The sequence below is a fragment of the Eulemur rufifrons genome, chromosome 6 (genome assembly GCF_041146395.1).
Source record: "Eulemur rufifrons isolate Redbay chromosome 6, OSU_ERuf_1, whole genome shotgun sequence".
Lineage (NCBI taxonomy): Eukaryota > Metazoa > Chordata > Mammalia > Primates > Lemuridae > Eulemur > Eulemur rufifrons.
The window spans coordinates 64534633-64557236 of NC_090988.1; the positions used below are offsets into that span (position 1 = coordinate 64534633).

The 22604-nt window shown below is 36.5% G+C and overlaps 1 protein-coding gene across 2 annotated transcripts in view; it reads right to left on the reverse strand.

The window, feature by feature from the left end:
• Positions 1 to 914: 914 nt before the first annotated feature.
• Positions 915 to 22604, reverse strand: part of PSMA1 (proteasome 20S subunit alpha 1) — a 112750-nt gene continuing 91060 nt past the window's right edge. Inside the window, exons 1-10 of one of the 2 annotated variants that reach the window (XM_069469627.1) lie at positions 13214 to 13302; positions 11186 to 11230; positions 10347 to 10448; positions 10123 to 10226; positions 7511 to 7599; positions 6739 to 6809; positions 6491 to 6620; positions 5575 to 5654; positions 2981 to 3091; positions 915 to 1287 (exon numbers count right to left, since the gene is read on the reverse strand). In XM_069469627.1, the coding sequence (XP_069325728.1) occupies positions 1231 to 1287; positions 2981 to 3091; positions 5575 to 5654; positions 6491 to 6620; positions 6739 to 6809; positions 7511 to 7599; positions 10123 to 10226; positions 10347 to 10448; positions 11186 to 11230; positions 13214 to 13216 (792 nt within the window). In that variant the 5' untranslated portion in view covers positions 13217 to 13302 and the 3' untranslated portion in view covers positions 915 to 1230. Of the gene's footprint in view, positions 1288 to 2980; positions 3092 to 5574; positions 5655 to 6490; positions 6621 to 6738; positions 6810 to 7510; positions 7600 to 10122; positions 10227 to 10346; positions 10449 to 11185; positions 11231 to 13213; positions 13303 to 22604 lie in introns of those variants that run through there. The other variant, XM_069469626.1, reaches the window with a different exon arrangement.

The window sequence follows — 22604 nt, forward strand, 5'->3', positions numbered from 1 at the left end:
TCACACATTCTAGTACTTAGAAAACTTTCTCTCAACAAGGCTGCCAGCTTCTTTTACCACTCACTGAGAGATTTAAACCTAAGACTTTTTAAGATTTGGGAAACTTGGAGAAAAAAATTAAACTAACATTTTATAAATTTCAGAGTTTACAAGGTGTTATCACATACATTCTCCCATTTAACCCTCACAATAATTTCCAAGTTTTCCTTAAATAGGGCCAAGTAACTCACCCAAAGCCAATAGCAGCTAATTAGAATTAAGTCTAAAATCAGGGTTACTATATATAAATGAATTTCTCTTTAGAAAGATGCACTATCTCAGAAAATAAAATAACTCCTCTAGGCTTCAAAATAGCAATAAAATTTTGGATTATTTTTTTTTAAATCAGATTTCCTGTAATTTCATTTTGTGTGGTCTAAGATAGAAATTGTTCTGCAATATCTAAGTATACCTCTCATGGGAATAATGGAAGGTAGCCTAAAGATTATGCTGGAGTAAGGTTGGGGAGGATAAAAGGTTTGAGATTACAATATACCTTTTTTTTTTTTTTTTGCAAAAGTTCTCTACAGAAATAAGAGCTACAACTACTGCCATCTGCTGGCTGGAAAAAAAAACATTTATATGATAATAATGTTGCTATTAATACTTGTGTTGGGAAGTGCTGGTTTCTTAGGTTTTAATCTGAATTTCCACAGTTGAACCCTGAAATTTGTATTCTGAACCAAATCTCCATGGATTCTCATGTAGCCAGTCCATATACTGGAGAATTGTTATAAGGCCGTGTCAGTAAGAGGTATATATTCCTCTATCACTAAAAATAAAGCAACTTAATTTGGCAAATATGGCAAATAACCAGTTATAATCCCAGACTACTATTTACAGTTGAAGCTACTTAAAAAACAAAAACCCAGTACACTAGGAGGTGAAATAATTTTATTTCACAGTTGTCTTTAAAACCACAAAGACACTATTTTCTTCATATAAAAACATTAGTACAGATAGATACCTATACTTTCTAGAAAATGATTACATAGACCCTTTCAAAGAAAAATGTACCCCATTATATGGCGTCAGTGAGGCTGCTTGGAAACAACTCACATCTGAACTGATTCCTAAAACATACCATTTCACAACTCTGCAACTTTTGGTTCAAAGTATAGATTACTGTCATCAGTATGTGTTCCTGCATTCTTACATATTTGATAATGCACATATAGAGTGGTTTATCACTTAATGTTCCATTGGTTCGTCAGCCTTTTCTGCAGGTTCATCAGCAGGTTGAGCAGGCTTAAGACGGAAAGAAAAAAGAAAATATGTAAAATAAACACTGTATCAACATACATTTCTAATCACAAATATATTATTAAAAAATTAATGAAAAAAAGGGGTTAGGAGATAAGATATTTTGGACACTCTATTTTAGTTCATTGTCCTGTTAATAATTTCCAAACAAAGGTTTTGTTTTCTTAAAAAAATACAGTTGATCCTTGAACAACACGGGTTTGAACTGCATGGGTCCACTTACAGGCAGATTTTTTTCAATAAATATATTGGAGATTTGTGACAATTTGAAAAAACTAGATAAACCATGATACATAATTTTATGTAGATAAAATATACATATGTAATATATAATATAAAAATATAATATATGTAGATACTAGTCTATGTGTTAATTGTTTATGTTATTGAAGTAAGGCTTCCAGTCAACAGTAGGCTATTAGAAGTTTTGGGGGAGTTAAAAGTCGTATGTGGATTTTTGACAGCACAGGGGGTCAGTGCCCCCAGTCCCCATATTGTTCAAGGGTAATTGTACATATAATTTCAGTTCTGAAAACCTACACATTTTTGAAAAATTCTAACATTATACTTTACCTTGCTCAATAGCAAAAGCTTTCTTATATTATCACTACCACATCTAAAATACAATCAGCACTTCTTAGACATTCTTTTCCCCTTTACCACCAATAAAACAGCAAAGATACACTCAAACAAACAAACCAGCTGTGTTTGTGGCACTCCATGGCATCCTTCCCAACAGTGCTAGTTCTTCCCAATAGTAGTTTAAATAATGTAAATCTTGCTCCCCCCAATAGTGCCAACAATAAGCTTTTCAATTTGAAAAAACTCATCCTGTAGAAGAAATTTCTGTACTATTTAATTTGCAATTACATAGCTATCAAATAAACATCCCTAAATAGCAAATGGGTATTCTACACATCTAGCAAAAAGACCCATATTTAACCTGAGATTCACCAATACTTCTTGATGCTTTTCTTACTATTTGTGAAGAGCCATCTTAGTGTTCAAAGTTGGCCCCTAGTGAACCACTTCTCCCAGTTCCCACTCATAATCTATGCTGGCCCTGTGACTTGCTTTAACTGAAAGAATGTGTAAAAGTGATGCCGTGCCAGGCCTTGGTCTCAGCCTTAAGAATGCCTGGCAGCTTTCACTTCTGACCTTTGCAAGCCCTGAGCTGCCACCTTGCTAGAGAGACCCCGCTGTAGAAAAGGCTCTGAGACTCCATGGACAGAGGCTCAGTCATCCTAGCAGAGGTTCCAGCCTTTTAGCAGCTCCTCTAAAACACATAGAAGGTGTGAGTAAAGTCATCTTGGATGTTCCAGTCCCACCCCACATCTAACTGCAATGTTTGAGAGACCCCAAGTGAGACCAGCAAAAGAGCCATGTAGCTGGGCCTCAGTCACCCACAGAACTGTGAGACATGTTTGTTGTTTGAACCCACAGGTTTTGAGGTAACTAATTACAATAACCCAATAATCAACTCTTTGCCCTTTTTGTGTAATGGAAATCACTACCCCTCAGTATTTTACTTTACTAAGTTCTTAATTTTCCTACTGTGATAAGAATTATGGGCCTATCTTAATAATTAAAGACAAAAATGATAGATTTATACACACAGTAGTGGTAGAAACAGCAGCTTATGATAGAACTAAAGCCTTTTATATTATTGGTTAGATACCTGTGCCTTTCTCTGTGGTCTTTCTTCAAGACCTTCCAGGAATGGAGACACATCATCATCATCATAGATTGTAAACTCCAAGTCTTTGCCAACAATTCCAATGGAAACATTCTGAGGGAGGAAAAAAGGTAAAAATAAAAAATCGAGAATTTAGGTTGGAAAAATGCATATGAAAAAATACTGGCTGAAAGCAGCAGAATAAGAACTTAAATAGCACTTGAATAAGCCTTTAAAAACTACTTATGTGTGGGGGAAGAAAGGGAGAATGAAACTAGCAGACACCTATCATTTGCAGATTTAATATTCACTTTTGATTATCATGAGTAACCCCAAAGGTCTATGTCATGTAGAAACACTGTTTAAAAAAGATCATGCAGGCTATAAAGTCTTCATATAGATATTAAATAATCGTCTAATCACTGTAACAAAATGGCTTTATAATGCTGACTAATCTCACTTTATGTAATGATCATTAACCTCAAGTAGGCCTTAGTGGTTCCCGGATGATTCCATACCACTTTCTACGTCATTCAATCTCCCTTTCTCTTCCACAACTCCTTCTAACATTCTCCATTGTCCTTGCAGCTGAAAACCTTGTTCCTATTTCACTGAGAATCCACTCTTTCCTGTATCTATGTCCCTAGATTCTCTTCCTTCTGTTACTATGAATGAATAGCTCAATTTCCTCTCTAAGGCCAATCCTTCCACCTTAGATAAAGGACATTGTGCTAGCAGTCTTCCTCATATTTCTCCTACATAAACGCTTCCCTTTACACTGTCTTATTCTCTTAATCATGTAGCAAAAATGATGTAATTTCTTCCATCTTAAAAAATAAAGCAACAAAACCCCCTCACTACATCCTTTTCCAGCTACCACTTCATTTCTCTGGACCCTCAACAGAAAATCTCCACTAAAGAGCCATCTCCAGTTCTATTCTCATTCTTTCTTGATACCATACCTATCAGGCTTTTGCTTCACCGTTCGGTTAAGATTGTCTTGTCAAGTCCTCCATGACATCATTGTAATCTAATGGCTAATTCTCAATCCACATCTTCCTTGATCTACTAGCAGTTTTTCATTCCCTCATCCTTGAAAGTTTCTCTTCATTTGCTTTCAAGGATGCCTCATTTCCCAAGTTTTCCACCTACCTCTTTGGCCAACTTTCTCAGTCTCTTTTGCTGATACCTACTCATTTCCCAATTAAAAAAACTTGGCCCAGTCCTCCAAACCACTTGTCTAACTATTTGATTCCTTTAGGAATCTCATCCAGTCCAGACTCCAAAGGCCATTTCTACATAAATACTCCAAAATTCTAAAATCTAGGCTGGACCACTGTCCATAGAATTCCAAGGAGTGCCAATAACTGCTTACTCTATGTCACCAATTGGCCAAACAACAGGTATTTTAAATTTTACAAGTTCAAAACCAACTGCCTGATCTTCCTCCCTAACCCCTACTCCAAAACCTTCTACCTATCTTATCCATTTCAGTAAATCATAAATCTTTTCTTCTAGGTAATCAGGCCAAAAACCCTGGAGACACCCCCCCCCCCACCCACCCATCACGCCCTACAACAGATTTGTGAACAAACCTTTTTGGCTGTAATTTCAAAAGATATCCAAAACTGAACCACTTCTCATCATTACTATCACTCTGTTCCAATCACCATCATTTCTCACTCCAATTACTGTAATAGCCTTGAAACTATTTCCACTCATGCCCCACTATAATCTGTTGTCAAAATGCCAACCAGAGTGACTCTCTTAAAACCTAAACCAAATCATGTTGTTCCTTTGCTCAAATTCATTAACAACCCATTCAGAGTAAAATACAAAGTACCCGCAATGGCTTATACACAATCGGACCTCCATTACCCCTCTGGTTTCTTTCCTTCCCCTCTTCCCTTTGATTATTGACCCCCAACACTTGCCTCCTTGCCTTGAATACTAAGAACTTCTGACCTTAGAGACTTTGCATTTGTATCCCCTAGAATAATCTTGCTGTAGACATCTGCATGGCTCACTCATCTTCTTTAGATCTTTTCCTCAAATTTCACTTTCTTGGTGAGGCCTTCCTTGACCATCCTGTTTTAGATTACACCTGCCATACTACCTACCTACATCCCAATTGGTTACTTTCTCCTCTTAACCTATTTTATTTTTTACATGGCATTTATTACCTTCTAATATACTATATAATTTACTTATGTGTATATTGTATCTCCCGCCACTACAATGTATGTTCCATGAAGGTCAAGATGTTTGTTGTTTACTATATTCTCAATGCCTAGAAAGTGCCCGCACATGGTAGGTGCTCATTATATACACTTTTGTTAACTAAATTAACAATACAGATAGGTATGCCTATCTGCTGGAAAAAAATGGACACTCTATATGAGACCTACTGATTTTATTGCTTTATACCAAAATGAAATGTTTAAAAATGACACTTCAAAATCAGATTCCTTAGTGAATATCTTAAAGGGAGAGAATGAGCCAAAACAACCATATCCTACTCCTCTATTATTTACATTTATGTAACAAAGGATTAAACTGTAACGTTAATATCTATAATTGGAAAACATGATATTTACCTTTGTAGTTAGGTCCTGCTCTGCAGGAAGTGTCTCTCTTAGGGCACGCAGACCATGTTTAACCAGTTCATTTAAATTGCCTATATATAACAAATTAACAATTATTTCTCATTTTCATTGTCATGCCAGGCTTCTTTTATTTATCATGTCTACAGTCTGAAATTGTGGTTTTAGTTACACACTAAACTTATGTCAATAAAAACAGACAAAAGTTTATTGACTGGAATCTCCCCTTCCCAGAGTTAAACCTAGTATTACCCTACAACAGTCTGCTTTGAGTAATATTAATAAGACAATCGTTTTCTCTGCATTCACTGAACCCCAAATATTTTCTCCATAAAATGTTGTAATGTCACAAGAAAACAGAGTAAGATGACAAACAGAAATGTAAAAGACCTGATACGAATCCTCCTTCCAATGTGAAGCAAAGCATTTGAAAACCTGCTCTATCATCACATCTTGTATCTTTTATGTTCCCCTTTTCCACAGCTACATTGCCTTTTTACTTGTTGCTTACAGACTACTTAATGAAGAAATGTCTATGTGGCTTAACATAAGAACAGAAGCACAGAAAACTAAAAGTTGTAAGCTGAACTTATAATTAACAGCTAATACAGTGGTCCTCTCCTCTGGCTGAGACAAACTTCAGACCAAGTAAATCTAGAATTTTCAAGGTTGGGGATACATTTATACTTTGAAAGAGTTCTGTTGGTGATTGAAACTACTATGGTAACAAGAAGGAGTAAAAACTAGTAAGTGACAGAAACAATAAACATTTCATGGGCTTTATTTTTTAAAACAACTCTTCTGTAAGGCCGATAGTTTTCTTCATTTAGGATACTATGCTTATTCACTATATAAAGATTGGAGGAGGCAAAAAAACAAACCAAAGAAACAACAACAAGGCATCACTTACACTCCATAAATTCAGACATATGTCTCTCCAGGTAAGTACGAGCTGATTGGGAACGGGCTCCAATGGACATAGCTCGGCAGTCGAAGTAGTTAGCAGATGGACAGGTTTGGAAAATGTGAGGACCCATATCCTACAAATAGAAATAAAATACACCACATAAGTCTTGACTTTGATTAAGCTAAAAATTAAAAAAATTTCTAGTTAGTTTTTAAAAGTCATGAAAATATAATAATACTCTATGAACTTACATCATAACCAGCAATAAGCAGCCCAACACCATACGGTCTCCGGCCATATCGTTGTGTTGGTATCTGGGTCTCTTAACCTGGTTAAAGAATTTGTTCTAACAAGGAATAAAGTACAATCTTTATTTTCAAATTAAACATTATTAACAAAGGTCTCTGGTTGCTTCCTTGTTATCTAATCTACCAGAGGAAAAAGAAAATAAAATAGGACAGAATTTCCTTGGCCTAATATTACAAAATGTTTGACTTTCCACCAAACCCAAGAATGAGTGCTAGCAAAATCATCTCATCCCACGTAGAACCTCAATTGTTTTGGACATAAGGGGTCTAGGACTTTTGGGGACATCTACAACCAATAAGACATTTTAAATCTCTTCTAAAAATGATGCATGAATAATTTTCCTGAAATTGGGCTTATCTATTCCTGGAAAGTATCAATTGCTTATAAGGGCTAATGAAAGAGTAACCCAATTCCTTAAAGTTATTACAGCCTAGTTGGGCATGGTGGCTCACACCTGTACTCCCAGCACTTTGGGAGGCTAAGGCAGGAAGACTGCTTGAGGCCAGACATTCAAGACCAGCCTGGGCAACAAAGTCTCTATCAAAAATTAAAAAATTAGCTGGGCATGGTGAAGTGGTGCCTGTAGTCCCAGCCACTCAAGAGGATTGTTTGAGCCCAGGAGTTTGAGGTTGCAAAAAAAAAGTTTTCATAATTTTACTTAGTATCAAAACTCTTTTAAATTCATACCCATAAATGCTAACATAAAAAGGATACTGCTTCCGATTAGAGAGACAAGACGAGACACAGGAAGTGGTCTGTCAAATACAAATCTGGAATCCAAACACTCCTGGCGCATAAAATTACTAAAAAAGAAACAAGAAAAATTAGTAATTTCAACAGATAGCTATTCTAATATAAATAAAGAAGTTTGATTTCACTTTGTTTTCTTCCAAACATTTACATGGATTATCTCTATATAAGGAAATCAGAAAGGTAAGAAAGACAAGGCCATAAAGATGTATTTTTGTGCCAAACGAGGTTTGTAAAAAAGACTAAAACATTCCATAGCTCTAGAAAATCTACCTCTCAGAGCACTTATAGAATAGAGAACAGAAGGCTGAGCAAGGGGAAAAGAGCAATCTCTCTTCTCTTACCCTTTCTACTGTCAGCAAGTTTGTCTTAACTCTAGGTTTTGAACCAGCAAAAAGTGTACCTACTCTGTTTTTTTTTTCCTCTTGAAAACAGACTAAAATTTCCCCAATAAATCAAGTGCAAGAAATAGAATCTATAGCAGAGGATATCTTTACATGTTCTTCCCAATGTTACTTCTATTCATAAGCAGCACTCTAGAGGAGATACTGGACATTAACTGCAGAGTCTCACTGTTAAATCTGATAAAATCAAGCAAGGTTAACATTGGGAAAAAGACAATCATATCTATTAAAGAGAATAAACAAGAAGTGAATATTTTCCATTCTTTCCATATTTCTTTGTCCACTATATGTGTATGTCACATCTAATGATCATATGCTGCCAGTAGGAACCAAACTATTTCTTCAGTACTTTTACTTAAGTCCATTTCCCAAGGCTAATAACGCACTGCCCAATATGGCAAGCAACACTCACATGTGGCTACTGAGCCCTTGAAAAGTAGCTAGACTGAAATGAGATGTACTATAAGTACAAAATACACACCAAATTTCAAAGATTTAGTACCTGCCAAAATGTACACCTCCTTAAAAAAGGTTTTAAATCGAATACATGTTGGAAAGTTAATATTTTAGATTGGGTTAAATAAAAGTTTGAAAATATAACACATTTTATGTTTTTAAGAGTAGATAGAAATCCATAACGCTGTCACTATATTGCTGACTTAAGAGAGCAAAGGACTGAGTCCATAACTTGAAAATCTTAAACAATGGCACTACTATCTCCTTTCTTTTTGAGACAGAGTCTGGCTCTGTTGCCTGGGCTAGAGTGCCCTGGCATGAGTCTAACTCACAGCAACCTCAAACTCCTGGGCTTAAGCGATTTTTCTGCCTCAGCCTCCCAAGTAGCTGGACTACAGGCATGCACCACCATGCCCGGCTAATTTTTTTTTTTCTACTTTTAGTTGCTCAGCTAATTTTTTTCTATTTTTAGTAGAGATGAGGTCTCATTCTTGCTCAGGCTGGTCTCAAACTCCTGACCTCAAGCGATCCTCCTGCCTCGGCCTCCCGGAGTGCTAGGATTACAGATGTGAGCCACTGTGCTTGGCCCTACTATCTCCTTTAGTGTTTATATTCTTTCTTCCCTAATCACAAAACAAATTTAAGAATTAATTTGGGCTATCTTCCACCTCCAACACACATACATACTATCTGAAAACACCGTGTTAAGCACCCTATAGGTTAGGCTATTTAACAATAACCTTGAAACAGAAAATACCAAAAAAATTGAGTATTTAAGTAATTAGCCCAATCTCAGATACTAAGTGGTGAAGGTGAGAACTCAATCTGTGTAATTTCAGAGTCCCACCTCTTCCTTTATATTTTGCCTCTCAATCAGAAATAATCTCTATGTCCTCTGGACTCCCACAGAAATTTACCAGTTATTCTATACTTTCTACCTTGTATTTTAGCTAAATTAGATTTTAAGTTCCTTTAAGACAAGATCCATGTCTGAGTCACCTTTATATACCTTGCAGCATCTAGTATTGAGCATTGCAAAAAATAAATGTCTAATAAATACTGATGATGTATAAAGAAAGCAAATGTGGTTCAGCTCATCCTTAGAAACCAGACAGAAGTATCAAGCTCTTCTTAGATACAACATGGTTTCAAACAATATACATTGCATTAACAAGTATGACGATATTCAGTGACTTCTCAAAAGTGTTACTATTAAGGCTGGTTGAGGTGGCTCATGCCTGTAGTCCCAGCTATTTGGAAGGCCGAGGTGGGAGGATCGCTTAAGGCCAGGAGTTGGAGACCAGCCTGCAAACAAAGTAAGATCCCATCTCTACAGAAAATGAAAAAATTAGCCAGGTATGTTAGTGCGTGCCTATAGTCCCAGCTACTTGAGACGCTGAGGTAGGAGGATGGCTTGGGCCCAGGAATTCAAGGTTACAGTGAGCTATGATCATGCTACCGCACTCTAGCCTGGGCAACACAGTGAGACCTTGTCTCAAAAAAAAAAAAGTTTAATTCTATACATTACTATGACAGGGATCAAGAAATGGAATATTTAGCAACTAACCCAAACCCACTTTCAGGTACTCACAATCTTTAACTTATAAACATTCTGGCAGACAACTTCCTAAAATATCTGATCTGGATCTTTTCTAGAAAAGCAATCAATTATGAGTCAAAAGGGATGTTTCTTTTGTTTTTCATGATCATACTTACCACAACAGTCTAGCATCAGCAGTGAGCCCTGCAATTGAGATACCAATATGGTTGTCAACGTGGAGAATCTTTTTCTGATGAGCTGCAAGCTCAGACTGTGCCCTCTAAATAGAGACATTATAAGACATAAAAATAAGTTTATAACTTTATTATCTATATGGTGAAATTTACATTTGGTAGTTCTGTTTTCTAAAGGAGAAAGATATATGTATTGCTTTACTTACTTTCAAAGCTACCAACACTGCATGGGTTTTTGACTTCAGACCAACTGTGGCTGAACCTTGTTTAACAGCTTCCATTGCATATTCAATTTGATGAATCCTGCCCTAAAGAGAGAAAAACAACACATCTTAGAGTCATCTTATAAGACCCTTTTATAAATTAAAAATTAATTTAGAGTTCCCAACTTCAGGTGAGTATAGTCAAATCTCAAATATTTTTTAAAACCAGGAAACCTTTTTAAAGTAAGTTTTATTGTGTCTATTTAAGGCACACATGATGTTTTAAGATATATACATATATACATTAAAATGGTCACTATAATGGAAGAAGCAAACGTATCTCACTTGACATAGTTACCCATTTCTCCCCTCTGTGGCAAGAGCAGGTATAATCTACTCATTTAGCAAAAATTCTGAATACTATATACCACCTATATTATTCACTAAAGTACTCATGCTGTACATTAGATCTTTCTACTTGTTCATCCCATATATTTGCTACTTTGTATCCTTTGACCTACATCTCCTCATTTCCACCTCTTCCCTGCCACTCCCACCCTGGCAACCACTATTTTATTCTCTACATATTTGACCTTTGTTTTATCAAAATTTCATATATAAGTGAGAGCAGGCAATATTTTTCTTTCTGTTTCTGGTTTATTTTACTTAGTCTAATGTCCTCTAGGTCCATTAGGAAACTCATTTTAATTACAAATTTAATTTCCAGGAATGTCTAAAATAATTGTATTCCCTTTTCTCCCAGCCTACGATCTCATGAATTTCTAAACATATTGCAGCCACAAAAAGCCACTTCATAAAAATGATATAAAACATTATTTTACCTGAGGACTCCAAACAGTAACATCATTGTCATACTGGTTGCGAAACTGAAAATAAAAGAAAAAAAGACCTATTAATACAAAAACATTACAAATCCCAACTCTTAATATTCATTAAGAAATGTGCTAGTACCTTACTCCTATCAGAATGGCCATTATTAAAAAATCAAAAACCAGTAAATGTTGGCATGGATGCAGTGTAAAAGGAATGCTTATACACTGTTGGTGGGACTGTAAATTAATATAGCCTCTATGGAAAACAGTATGGAGATTGCTCAAAGAACTAAAAGTAAACCTACCATTCAATCCAACAATCCCACTATTGGGTATCTACCCAAAGGAAAAGAAATCATTAAATTATCAAAAAGACACTTGCACCTGAATGTTTATTGCACCACAATTCAAAATTACAAAGATACGGAATCAACCTAAGTGCTTGTCAACTGATGAGAGAATAATGTGGTATATATACACCATGGAGTACTACTCAGCCATAAAAAGAAATAAAATAATGTCTTTTGCAGCAACTTGGATAGAACTGTAGACCATTATCCTAAGTATCTCATGAATGGAAAACCAAATACCACATGTTCTCCTAAGAGTATATATGATCATAAAGTGGTGTAATAGACATTGAAAAGGAACAATGGAGGAGGGGGGAGGGGGATGAGGAATAAAAATCTAGCTATTGGGTACAATGTACACTATTCTGGCAATGGGCACACTAAAAGCCCTGACTTCAGCATTATATAATTCATCCATGTAACAAAAACACTTGTATCCCCTTAATATTTTGGGGGCAAAAAAAAATGTGCTTCCATGTGTTTCTATTCAATGTGAAAACAACACTGTTAATGCAATCTCACTACAAGATCACTACTATACTCAGTTGTCAATTCTACATTTACCATGAGCTGGTAGGGAGGAAGAAGCAGACTTAAATGGGTCCTATCTTTCCAACTTCCTGTTCTGCTACCCTCCATAGCACCTCCTTTGGGCTCAGCCAACTCCTCAAGTTCATAATCAAGTTTCCTTCCTATTTTCTTATGCTATTCCCTTTCACTAGGCCCTAATGAAAGGTCAAAAGCCTCCCTTTTCTTTAAATTAGCTCAAATGTTTATCTCTTGAAGTCTCCTCCTTTCTCTCCAAATCCCTCCAACACATACTCTCATAGTTCTTTATCTAAATGTTCCTTTCTATCTCTGTATTATGATTAGGGATTTGTCTGATTTATCTTTGAACCCTCAGTGTACTTGTACCTGTACAAGCGCCTTGTGTGTTTTAATATTTATATTGAATGAATAAAACCAAAATACCCTCGGGAAGTAAAGAGGTGCATACAAATAGCTACACCGACATAACCATTACTGCTATAATGACAGTATTAAAACTAATCTATCCGTACTTGGGAGAGTAATCATGAGGGTGAGACTGAGTGCTGGCATGGCAAACATAGGACTGGAAGCCCAGAGCCCTATATTGTAATCTCGATTCCATCGCTTCCCCAGTTATCTGTAACTAGGCGACTGAATAAAGTGATTGAAAAGGGCCTTTTCTAATTGAGCTCTCGAGGAGAGAGAAATCAGACAAACCCACCAGGAAAATGGACTCTGGAACACAAACCCTGGGGTTAAGTCCGCACTAGCGGTATAGGCAGGCCTTCAAGTTAATTCCCTGTTTTCTGTTCTCCCATACAAAACACGAGGGGCCACGCTGGACCTCTCAGAATCTCCTCCTATGGAGGAACCTGAGAGGCGAACTCGGCTAGTTGGCCGACGAAGAAGTGTCCTAGGTCCCGTAGAAAGCGAAACTAAGTGGCGGTGGAAATGCCGCACCGACTACCGACTGTCCCTCGCCGGGACAGGCCGGAGATGCTGAATCACTGCCGGAGACCTCCCGTCGGCTGAGCCTCTCAAGCCCCGTGGCCCCGTGGCCCCGGACCACGCTAAGGATGACAAGAGAGGTGGCCTGCCATCCCCCAATCATTGGACCTATGTCCTAAACCTTTCAGGGATTCGGGATCCAACGTACCATGGTTTCGGCGCGGGCCTGGCTACAGCCTCCAGCAAAGATACGAATCACGGAGGGCCGCCGAAACTATTGCTCGACGATCTACAGAGAAGTCTGCAGGGCTTTGACGGCGGCGGCGCAGGGTAGTGCAGTCTATTCCAGAGATATCGATAGGCTTCCAACTCTTCCCCGCCCTCAAAACTCACAGCCCATTCGGGGGTGGGTGGGGCTTCGGAAGATAGGAACTGAGGTTGGCGGGAAACCCTGGACCGCTAGTGCCAGCAGCGAGCTGTAGGGCCGTCCGTATCACGTCGCCCTTCGTGGATTCTCAGCAAAATTTCGTGTGTGTTGCAGATTCCCTCCAGTTTCTCACCCGCCCGGCGGGCTGCACCTGAAATCACTGGAGACGACAGCTGTAACTCCGGGTGATCCAGGCTCAACCTCTCATTCACTGTCCACAGAGATTTGAGGTCTTGTGTGACTGAGAAGAACGAGGCTGCAGAAAAGGCCACAAAATAATGGGCCGTTTGTGTGTGCCAGCCACCCCCTTCCTCGAATATCTTGTTTGTGTGCATGCTTTTCTTTCTACTTTGGAATCCTCTTCCTTACTCCCTGGAGATCTCATCTTTCAAGGTTCTGTTGTCATGGACCACACATTTTTATTATTACTGGTTTCCTCCACCAGACTTCGAACTCCATGTAGGCACTTTCTGTACCCTCAACACCGAGCATGATACCTGACAGATTAGATCACTGAGAAAAAATGGACATTTTCTTCCAAATTACATAAATCCCCAAATGAAATAGTTTAAGACAGCTCTGCAAACAGCTGCCAACCTAATATCTACCGACTACTAATTTTCTTTATAAAGAAGAAAGGATGAGTACGTAGACTCAGGTAAGAGCTGAAAGGGCTCTTAAGGATCTGAGCTTTGCTGGTGAAGTAACAGACTCAGATCACTTAATAGACTGTTTTCTCATTTCTCCAGCACCTAGCACAATGCCTGGCACATATTAAGTGCTTACTAGTGCTGAATGAATAATGAATGTTGAATAATTAAATGCTCATTTAAAAATTATCATATAGTACATAAACATTTTGACAATTCTTTTCCATAGTCTTTAACTCACTAGTCACATACCTCACACAAAAGTATCATAAATATATAATTAAAAAATAAGATATACATTTAAAAAGTTATGGCCGTCTTATTATGTCCATAAATAATGGTTTATGTTATTTTCAATTGTTGCATAGTATTCCGTTGTGTAGAAATACAATAATTTACCTGATTATTGGTGAGCAATTATTTCCAAGTTTTTGCTATTATGAAAATACTATAATGAATATTCTTGTACACCGCACACCTTTTGTGGACTTCCCTGATTACCTCCTTATGAGGAATTCATAGAATTGTGGGGTCAATGGGAAGCACTTTTATAATTATGGTAAATATGGCTAAATTGCAAAAAAATTATATTGATTTATATTCTACAGTGCCTGAGAGTCAACTTTCTTTATACTCTCACCAACACTCGATATTGTAAGTACTTTTCACCTTTATCAAGTTGATAGGCAGAAAAAGAAAAAAAACCTCTTTAATTTTATCTGTATTTCTTGATTATTAGTAAAAAATATTTTTATGTATTAACTTGGCTGTTTATGTTACTTTAGTGAATTGTCACTTCATTCTTTTCCTCAATTTATTATTATGTTAATCATTTTCTCATTGACTTGTAGGAATTCCCTGCAATTAGGGATGGTAACCTCTTATTACTTTGTTACTTTTATAGAAGGAGTCTTTTGCATACAAAGAAAAGGAACCCACTGAATCTAGCTCAAGTAAAAGTTGGGGGTGGGGTGCAGATACGGAAAATATATAATGGAATCACAAACATCCAAGGATATGAATTTTTGACTTTTTTTATTTACTGAGGTATTTCTAGTACCTGCAACAAAGCAGGGACTCACTAAACATTTGTTGAATGAATGAATGAATGATAGATCCATCACACCAAACCTGTTCTTTTCATTATTACTTCCTAAGCAAATAGCTGGGGCTTTGTGGTCTATCCTTCATTCACAGTAATTGGCTGGACTCTTCAGCCAATTGTCCAAATGTTTATGTTTATCAAAGCTCCACGTTGTCAAAATATTTGTTTATCACAGCTCCACTTATAGACTAAGAGAAGGGGCATGTGGTTGGCCTTTTTTGCCAAAACTGAAGGACCTAAACGACTTTCAGCTCCTCTCTGCATATTTTGGTGATTGGCCTCTAGAAACATTTTGATCATTAAGCAGGCGCTGAAAAATTGATCAATAAAGATATTTTGTAGGAAGACTGGGTCAGCAAACATAGCATTAGTTCTCTAAAGGTCATGGATAAGATATGTCAGGCTTTTTAAAATAATCAAATAAAAGTAAATTCTAAATAAAAACCAAGTTGAAATTGGTTTTCATGGACATGTAAATCTCATTGTATCATTATGTTTAGCAACTGCAACTGGTGCATTGAACAATTGAGTTATATAGGGTGCAATTTGCAAATAATCCTCCCCATGTTAAAACACAACTGTTAGAGTTAATTATTCTAAGCTCCTTGAACATGGTAGGTACAAATCTCATACTTTTCTGGTCACTCAAGTAAAAAGAGTCAACTAGTCAATTAAACAGCCTTATATCAGTAATTAATATGTCCAGTATAATAATAAAAATTTTAAGAGTGAAGCTTCTTGCTTCCCTTAGCTTGAGACTGCCATGACAAAGGGGGCTATGGCTGACTACCTTTCTATGTCCCTGTCTAAAATTTTTCTCCTGATGGCCCCTGCCATCACCACCACCAACTAGATTGCCTTCCTTCTCTCAAGTTGAAACAGAGAAAGGGACAAGAAAGTTCTTGACTTGGCTACTATAGTTCTGTGATTAAGAGTGGTATTCTTTGAGCTTGGCAGGTGTTTACAGTTGACACGTTATTTTATAGGTTCTTTGAAAACACCTCCATTCTCACCTTACCCCAATGAAAAAATACTGGTAATCTCCCAATTGGGTAAATATATCTCACCTGGCTATCCGGCTCAATGTTAATTGCTAGCGTCTGTTGGTACACCTCCACTCTCTTTCTGTTGAAGTCTCCTCATCCTTCCATGTGACCCTCCTTCAATAGCCCATGTCTGATCCAAAGTAACATCTACAACACATGCTGTGACTCTAAGAGTGCAGACATTGACCAAATTTAAAACTCATCTTTGCAGTTAGTCAAAATTTCCTGCTTTCTAGATTCTGCTAGAATGTTAGCTCCATGAAGACAGGGATATTTTGTCTATTTTGTTCACTGCTATATTTGCCTGTGCCTAGCATAGTGCCTATACCTAACAAGTGCTATATGAATAATGAATGAATTCCTCAGGTACTAGTAGTCTACTGCGATCCTCAAACCCCCAGCTCTAGGGGTCCATATATCAAAGTTTCATTAAAGCCTCTTTCCCTAGGTACGAGGTGAGGAAAAAGCAATGTCCACCTACAGCACACCAAAAACCCTCAAAATCTTCTAAACTCCAACCTTTTTCTGAGACAGAAGCAGGACAGTTAAGGAGCACCACCCCTTATTTTTTTTTTTTTTTTTTTTTGCAATTTCTACTTTTTATGGTTTTCCCCTTTGCTGTAGAATATGAGAATAGTTGGCATTTTACTTTCTTGGAGCCTCAGCCTAAACTGAGAATCCCATTTTAACATTCAACTGCACACATATGATACTTAATTGCACTCATTTACATGTTGTCCCCATATGTTAAATCATAAGCCACTGGAGGACAGGGACTGTGTAATATTTCCCTTTGTATATACATCAAATGTGTCACACAAACTAGGTGCTCAATAAAGTTTAGTTAAAAGAGTTAGTGGATGAATAAAAAGTACTTTAGTATTAATAGTAGTAGCAATAATTCCAAATATATTACATAGTACCAAAGATTGAAGGATAAAACTTTATGTTTCTAGTTCTAGTACTCTTCTAGAAGTTTTTAGATTTGGAAATATTTTTAGCAAAATTTTGGAATTGCTTACACTTTAACGTCACTGTGCTAGATATTCTCTGTTGTCCCAGTAGATCTACTTTATGCTTTATGGATTACATCAACAAGATCCCTTCCTCTCTAGCTCCTGGTTGGGCTCAGCAATAGAAGACCCTAGTAGATCAGAAGGGAATAGGAGAAAGATGTTAGAATATTTATTACCTTCCCTCCCTCCATGTTGGCCACAGGTTGGCAGTGGTACCACATCATTCCTTGCTGTTTCTCTATCCACGTTCTGAATATGATTATACTCTCTTTAGTCACCCCTTTTGAGTGTTCAAGACCCTGACTGATACAGTGTAAAAATTTTACAGGGCGCAGGAGGCATACAATACTTTTTTATGTGAAAAAAACTTGTTTTCTTGAGGTTGAGTTTATATTATATTTTTAGGAATGTTAATATCAGTAGATAGGAAACAGCTGGAAAATAGAACCTAAGTTTATTATATATATGCCTTCCCTGTTTTCTACTTGCTCAAATATATAGGGGGGAGAACCAGCTTATAGTTAGTTTCATAATTTTTTTCTGATTAAAAAAGTAATAGACATTTATGATTTTTTTAAAAATAAAGACAATATGATAAATTCTTATAATCTAAGCAGAGAAAATCTCTTAAAATTTTAATGAATTTTGTTCTTCTAATAATATTCATGCAGGGAAGGGAGAAAAATTATCCAGAGAATATATTTTCCAATATGTATAATGTACATATACATTTTCTGTGTGTTCATCTACATATTGTGAAGGTGACTCTCATTCCCTAGAAAGAAATATAATGGGCCGGGCAAGGTGGCTCATGCCTGTAATCCTAGCACTCTGGGAGGCCAAGGTGGGCGGATCATTTGAGTTCAGGAGTTCGAGACCAGCCTGAGCAAGAGCAAGACTCCATCCCTACTAAAAATAGAATGAAATTAGCTGGACAACTAAAAATATGTAGAAAAAATTAGCCGGGCATGGTGGCGCATGCCTGTAGTCCCAGCTACTCGGAAGGCTGAGGTGGTAGGATTGCTTGAGCCCAGGAATTTGAGGTTGCTGTGAGCTAGGCTGATGGCATGGCACTCTTGCCAAAACAACAGAGCCAGACTTTGCCTCAAACAAAAAAAAAAAAAGAAAGAAAGATAGATAGATAGATAGATAGATACTGTGTTTCTTTAGATCAGCTTAAATCTAACCCTAAGCTCCCATCTTGCCATGCTGGTGGGAAATTTCATTGCCATCTTTCCTTCAGATCTGGTGACTGATACTTCTTTACTGCACTTGGCACTCAAGAAACTGGAATCAAGTGAGTGAACTTGGCAGTCCCTACACCCAGGTTTAGCCTCCCAAAGTACCCCATGTGGCCTTTTTCTTTGAGATTTTGTCACCACCCTGGGCTTTGTCACAGATCAAGATGGGAGTCTTAGATATTCACTCAGCCTACAGGCTTCAGTCTTCTAAATTTTGAGAACTCTTTTTTCCATCTCACCCTTCTCATTTCAAGAGACAGGGATAGCTTACGCTGTCTCCAAGCAGCTTTTGCTTTTTGCCTTACAAAAGTCTGAATTCTAGATACCTGCTTGAATGAGGGCAGGGGGCAGTGGGATAAAAGAACACAGAATTAATATATCAACAAAATAAACTGCCACAAAAATTCTGTATTGAATTGTATGTGATTTTTTTAACCTGCTTCTCTATGTAAACATTATACCACAAACATTTCTTCATGTCACAGCATGCTTTTAAATATGTGTATCACTAAAAGGTATTCTATCATGTAAATGTTTCATAATTTATTTTACCTATATGTGATAGCCTTTAGATAGCTCACTCTAAATTAGCCTTGTCTATACTCACTCCCACGTTTTTCTTTTTCTTTTCTTTTTTTTTTTTTTTTAACTGGTTATTCAGAAGCTAAGGTTCTCTTCTGGTAACAGCTAATAGTTGGTACAGAACAAACTGGAATTAATGGACATAATTGGGAAGAATAACAATTTAGAATTATATCTAAACTGTATAATATAATTTCCTCCCTCAAAGTGTGTGACCAAAAGAGAGGCCTATACAAAAGCCAGTGGCATATTTGAGTTGTTTAGAAATACCTTTTCCAGAAATTAAGCAATTATTACAGAATGTCATCTACGTAGTTGAGTAACGAGTGTTACATATCCATGAGAAAATTTTGGCTTGCTCTTATTATAATTTTTTTTTATTCTAAGAAATCCTGGAATAACTAATGATGGTCTTTAAATTGGAGAAATAGTATTGCTTTTGTGTCCTATTTGTCCTACAAAATACTCTTACTGATCAATTTCACAACTACTGGTTAAGAACCAGCATATATCCTGAGCCAAATCTCTCCATCATGCTTGGAAGAGCTGAAAGCCAATAAAACCCCAAGAGACTAAATATCTCTTCTGTTGGTCTACAAGTGAGGTTTTTATGTAAGAGCCACTCTGAAGAATCTAGCCAACCACCTTCAGCTACCTATGTATGCATAGTAGGTAATGATAAAAAGGACGGGTTTTTGAGTCAGACATTTCTCATTCATTCAACAAATATTTATTAATCATCTTACTGTGTGCCAAGCATTATTACTAAGATGCTGGTAATAACTCAGTAAATAAAACATAAAAATTCCTGAGAGAAACAATGGTATGGGATGAAATCAGAGAGGAAATAAGGTGAGGGTTACATTAAGGGACATAAGGTCTTTAGGCCATAATAAGGACTTTGACTCTAAGTGACATATAAAGTTACTAGAAGATTTTGAATAGAGGAATGTCATGCCTGATATTTTTAAAAGATCATCCTGACACTTGTGTTGAGAACAGACTATAAGGGGCCAAACATGCTAACAGGATCAAGGCTATTGCAATTATCCAAGTAAGATATGACAATGGCTTGGACCAGAGTTGTAATGGTAGGAAGAAGTTGGATTTTGGATGTAGTTTGAAGGCAGAGCCACCAGTACTTTGCTAATGAATTGGATACAGGTATGTAAGAGAAACAGAGAATTCAAAATTACTCCAACATTTTTGGCCTGAGCAAATGGAAAAATGGAGTTGCAATGAACTGAGATGAAGGAGAGACAGGAGGAGCAGGTTTGGGGGAAAAGATGATGAATATAGTTTTGTACGTTTCAAGATTGGGATGTCTATTAGACATCTAAATGGAGATACGGTGTAGTTGATTGGCATATTAGTTGGAGTTCAGTGGAGAGATCGAGGTGGGAGATCCAAAATTCGGAGTCATAATTATAAAGAAGTTATTTAGAGCAAGAAGACTGAAATGAGAATAGATAGAAAAGAGTTCCAAGGATCGAATGCTGGGCACTCCAGTATTAAGACAGACCGTATTTGTATTTGAGCTTAGCTACTTATAAGCTCTCAGAGCTTTGCTGACATATTCACCTCACTGAACCTTGCTTTGTTGTTGAAATGTATACAATGGAGATAATATCGGCTGGTATCTTCTATGATTATTGTGATGATTAAGTGAATTTCATTTAAGGAGATTAGTACACTGCCTGGTACATGGCAAATACTCAGTGTATATTAGCTGTTATTATTACTTTTAGAACCAGCATTTGTCTTCCAAAATGTTGCTGGCATCCTAGTGATAATATACGCATATAATCAGTATAGCAGTAATGCCAGTTGTTTATTAGATAGAGAGTGGCAAACTAGAAGTATACAGAGACACCTCCCCATATCTAATCTCTTAAATAAGTTATACTTTTAGTAAAAAACCTTCTTTTTTAAAAATCTGATACTGTTTAAAGTCCTCCTAAATATTGAATTATGTTTTAGTCTCTTTTGACAATTTTTAGTTATTTTTATTTAGCTGCCAAGATCTACAAAGCACAATAATAAAGAATCTCTTTTAATATTTTAACATTCAGGATGACTGCTACAAAAATAAAAGCATAGTTGTTGGAGTTTGAAATAAGGACACTTTTAACAAATTTGAGTAATAATTTGGTCTGGAAATTATTTCATCTGTTATAAAAATGTCTTCTCATTTTTAAAGTAAACCTCTTCTTATTGTGCTAGCACAGTAAAATATATTCTGATCTTATTTTTATAGAAATTTATCCTGAGATTATTTGGGAAACTACTTTCTATATTAAAAACAGATATTTCTTCCTCTAATGGGCCCAAACCAGCATTTTTTAGTGTCAGGGCAGCTTTAGAATTTCTTTTCTTTTGGCCTGTTGCTGGAGTGACAAGGGTAACAAAAGAATAGAGACATTTTATGATGGAAAGAGTATTCTTATAAATAAGCCAAACAGTTTCATATATTTCTTTTTCTTTCCTCAAGACAAGAGATAAATAAATCAATCCTTAGTCTACCAGTAGGCTTAATAATTCCTAAGGTATTGTTCACAATAAAAGTAATGTGCCCTTTAAAACAAATGTTTTCTAGAATTTCAGTCCCAACTAAGTGTGCAATTCCCTTCTCCGCTGCTAGGTGGCAATTAATGCCTTGCAGAGAAAAAAAATTCTTCCTCCCCAACCCCACCTCCCTCACCCAGAAAGATACGTGCATTTTCTCTTTCTCAAGGTAAGAATTCTCTTAAGGATAATATTCTTTTTTTCCTGTTTTGTTTTGTCCAAGTGAATTTACATTCACCCTTTCCTTTAATTGTTAAGAATAGCACATACAAATCAAACATAAACTGCTATAGCTAAGGAAGAATAGATCATATCTTTTAAAGAGGGTGGTTTCCAAACAGAGTGCATGTTCATGAGTGATATAGAGTAGGAAGTTGCTATAATTTCCCTACAGGGTTTTTTTTGTTTGTTTCTTCAATTTCACTGAAGAAAAATTTCCTGTAAAAGGAATTACAACTGGCCCATGCTAACATTGTGCCTAATGTAATTAATTATAAATGTAATGTAATTAAATATAAAACAAAAATGGAGAAGGAAAATAATTTTAAAGGCCTAAAGGCAATTTCAATGTGGTAAAATTGCTTTTTCAAGTGAACTCTAGGAAAAACAATAAAATAATTCTTCATAAGAGTAACAGAGGGGTACAATATAAAAAAATAATTTTTTTTGTTCAGGCAACCTATCTGTTATGCCAGGAAAACCTATGCAGATTTATTCTTAGCAAAATTATTTGAAGACTACACATAGTTTCTATGTATGTATAAGTCTAGTGAATCTGGTATACATTCTTTTCTAAGTATGTTTAACTGTGTATACAGTGCTGTCTCCAACCTTCTTTACCCAAAAGAATATGTGTAGTGGATGTTTGTTTTATATATAAAAATTCAAATACCAAATGCCTGTTCAAAGAAGATTCTCAGTTTGGGTCTTAAACCAAAAACTCTCCCCAGGCTGTACTCACTGAAGT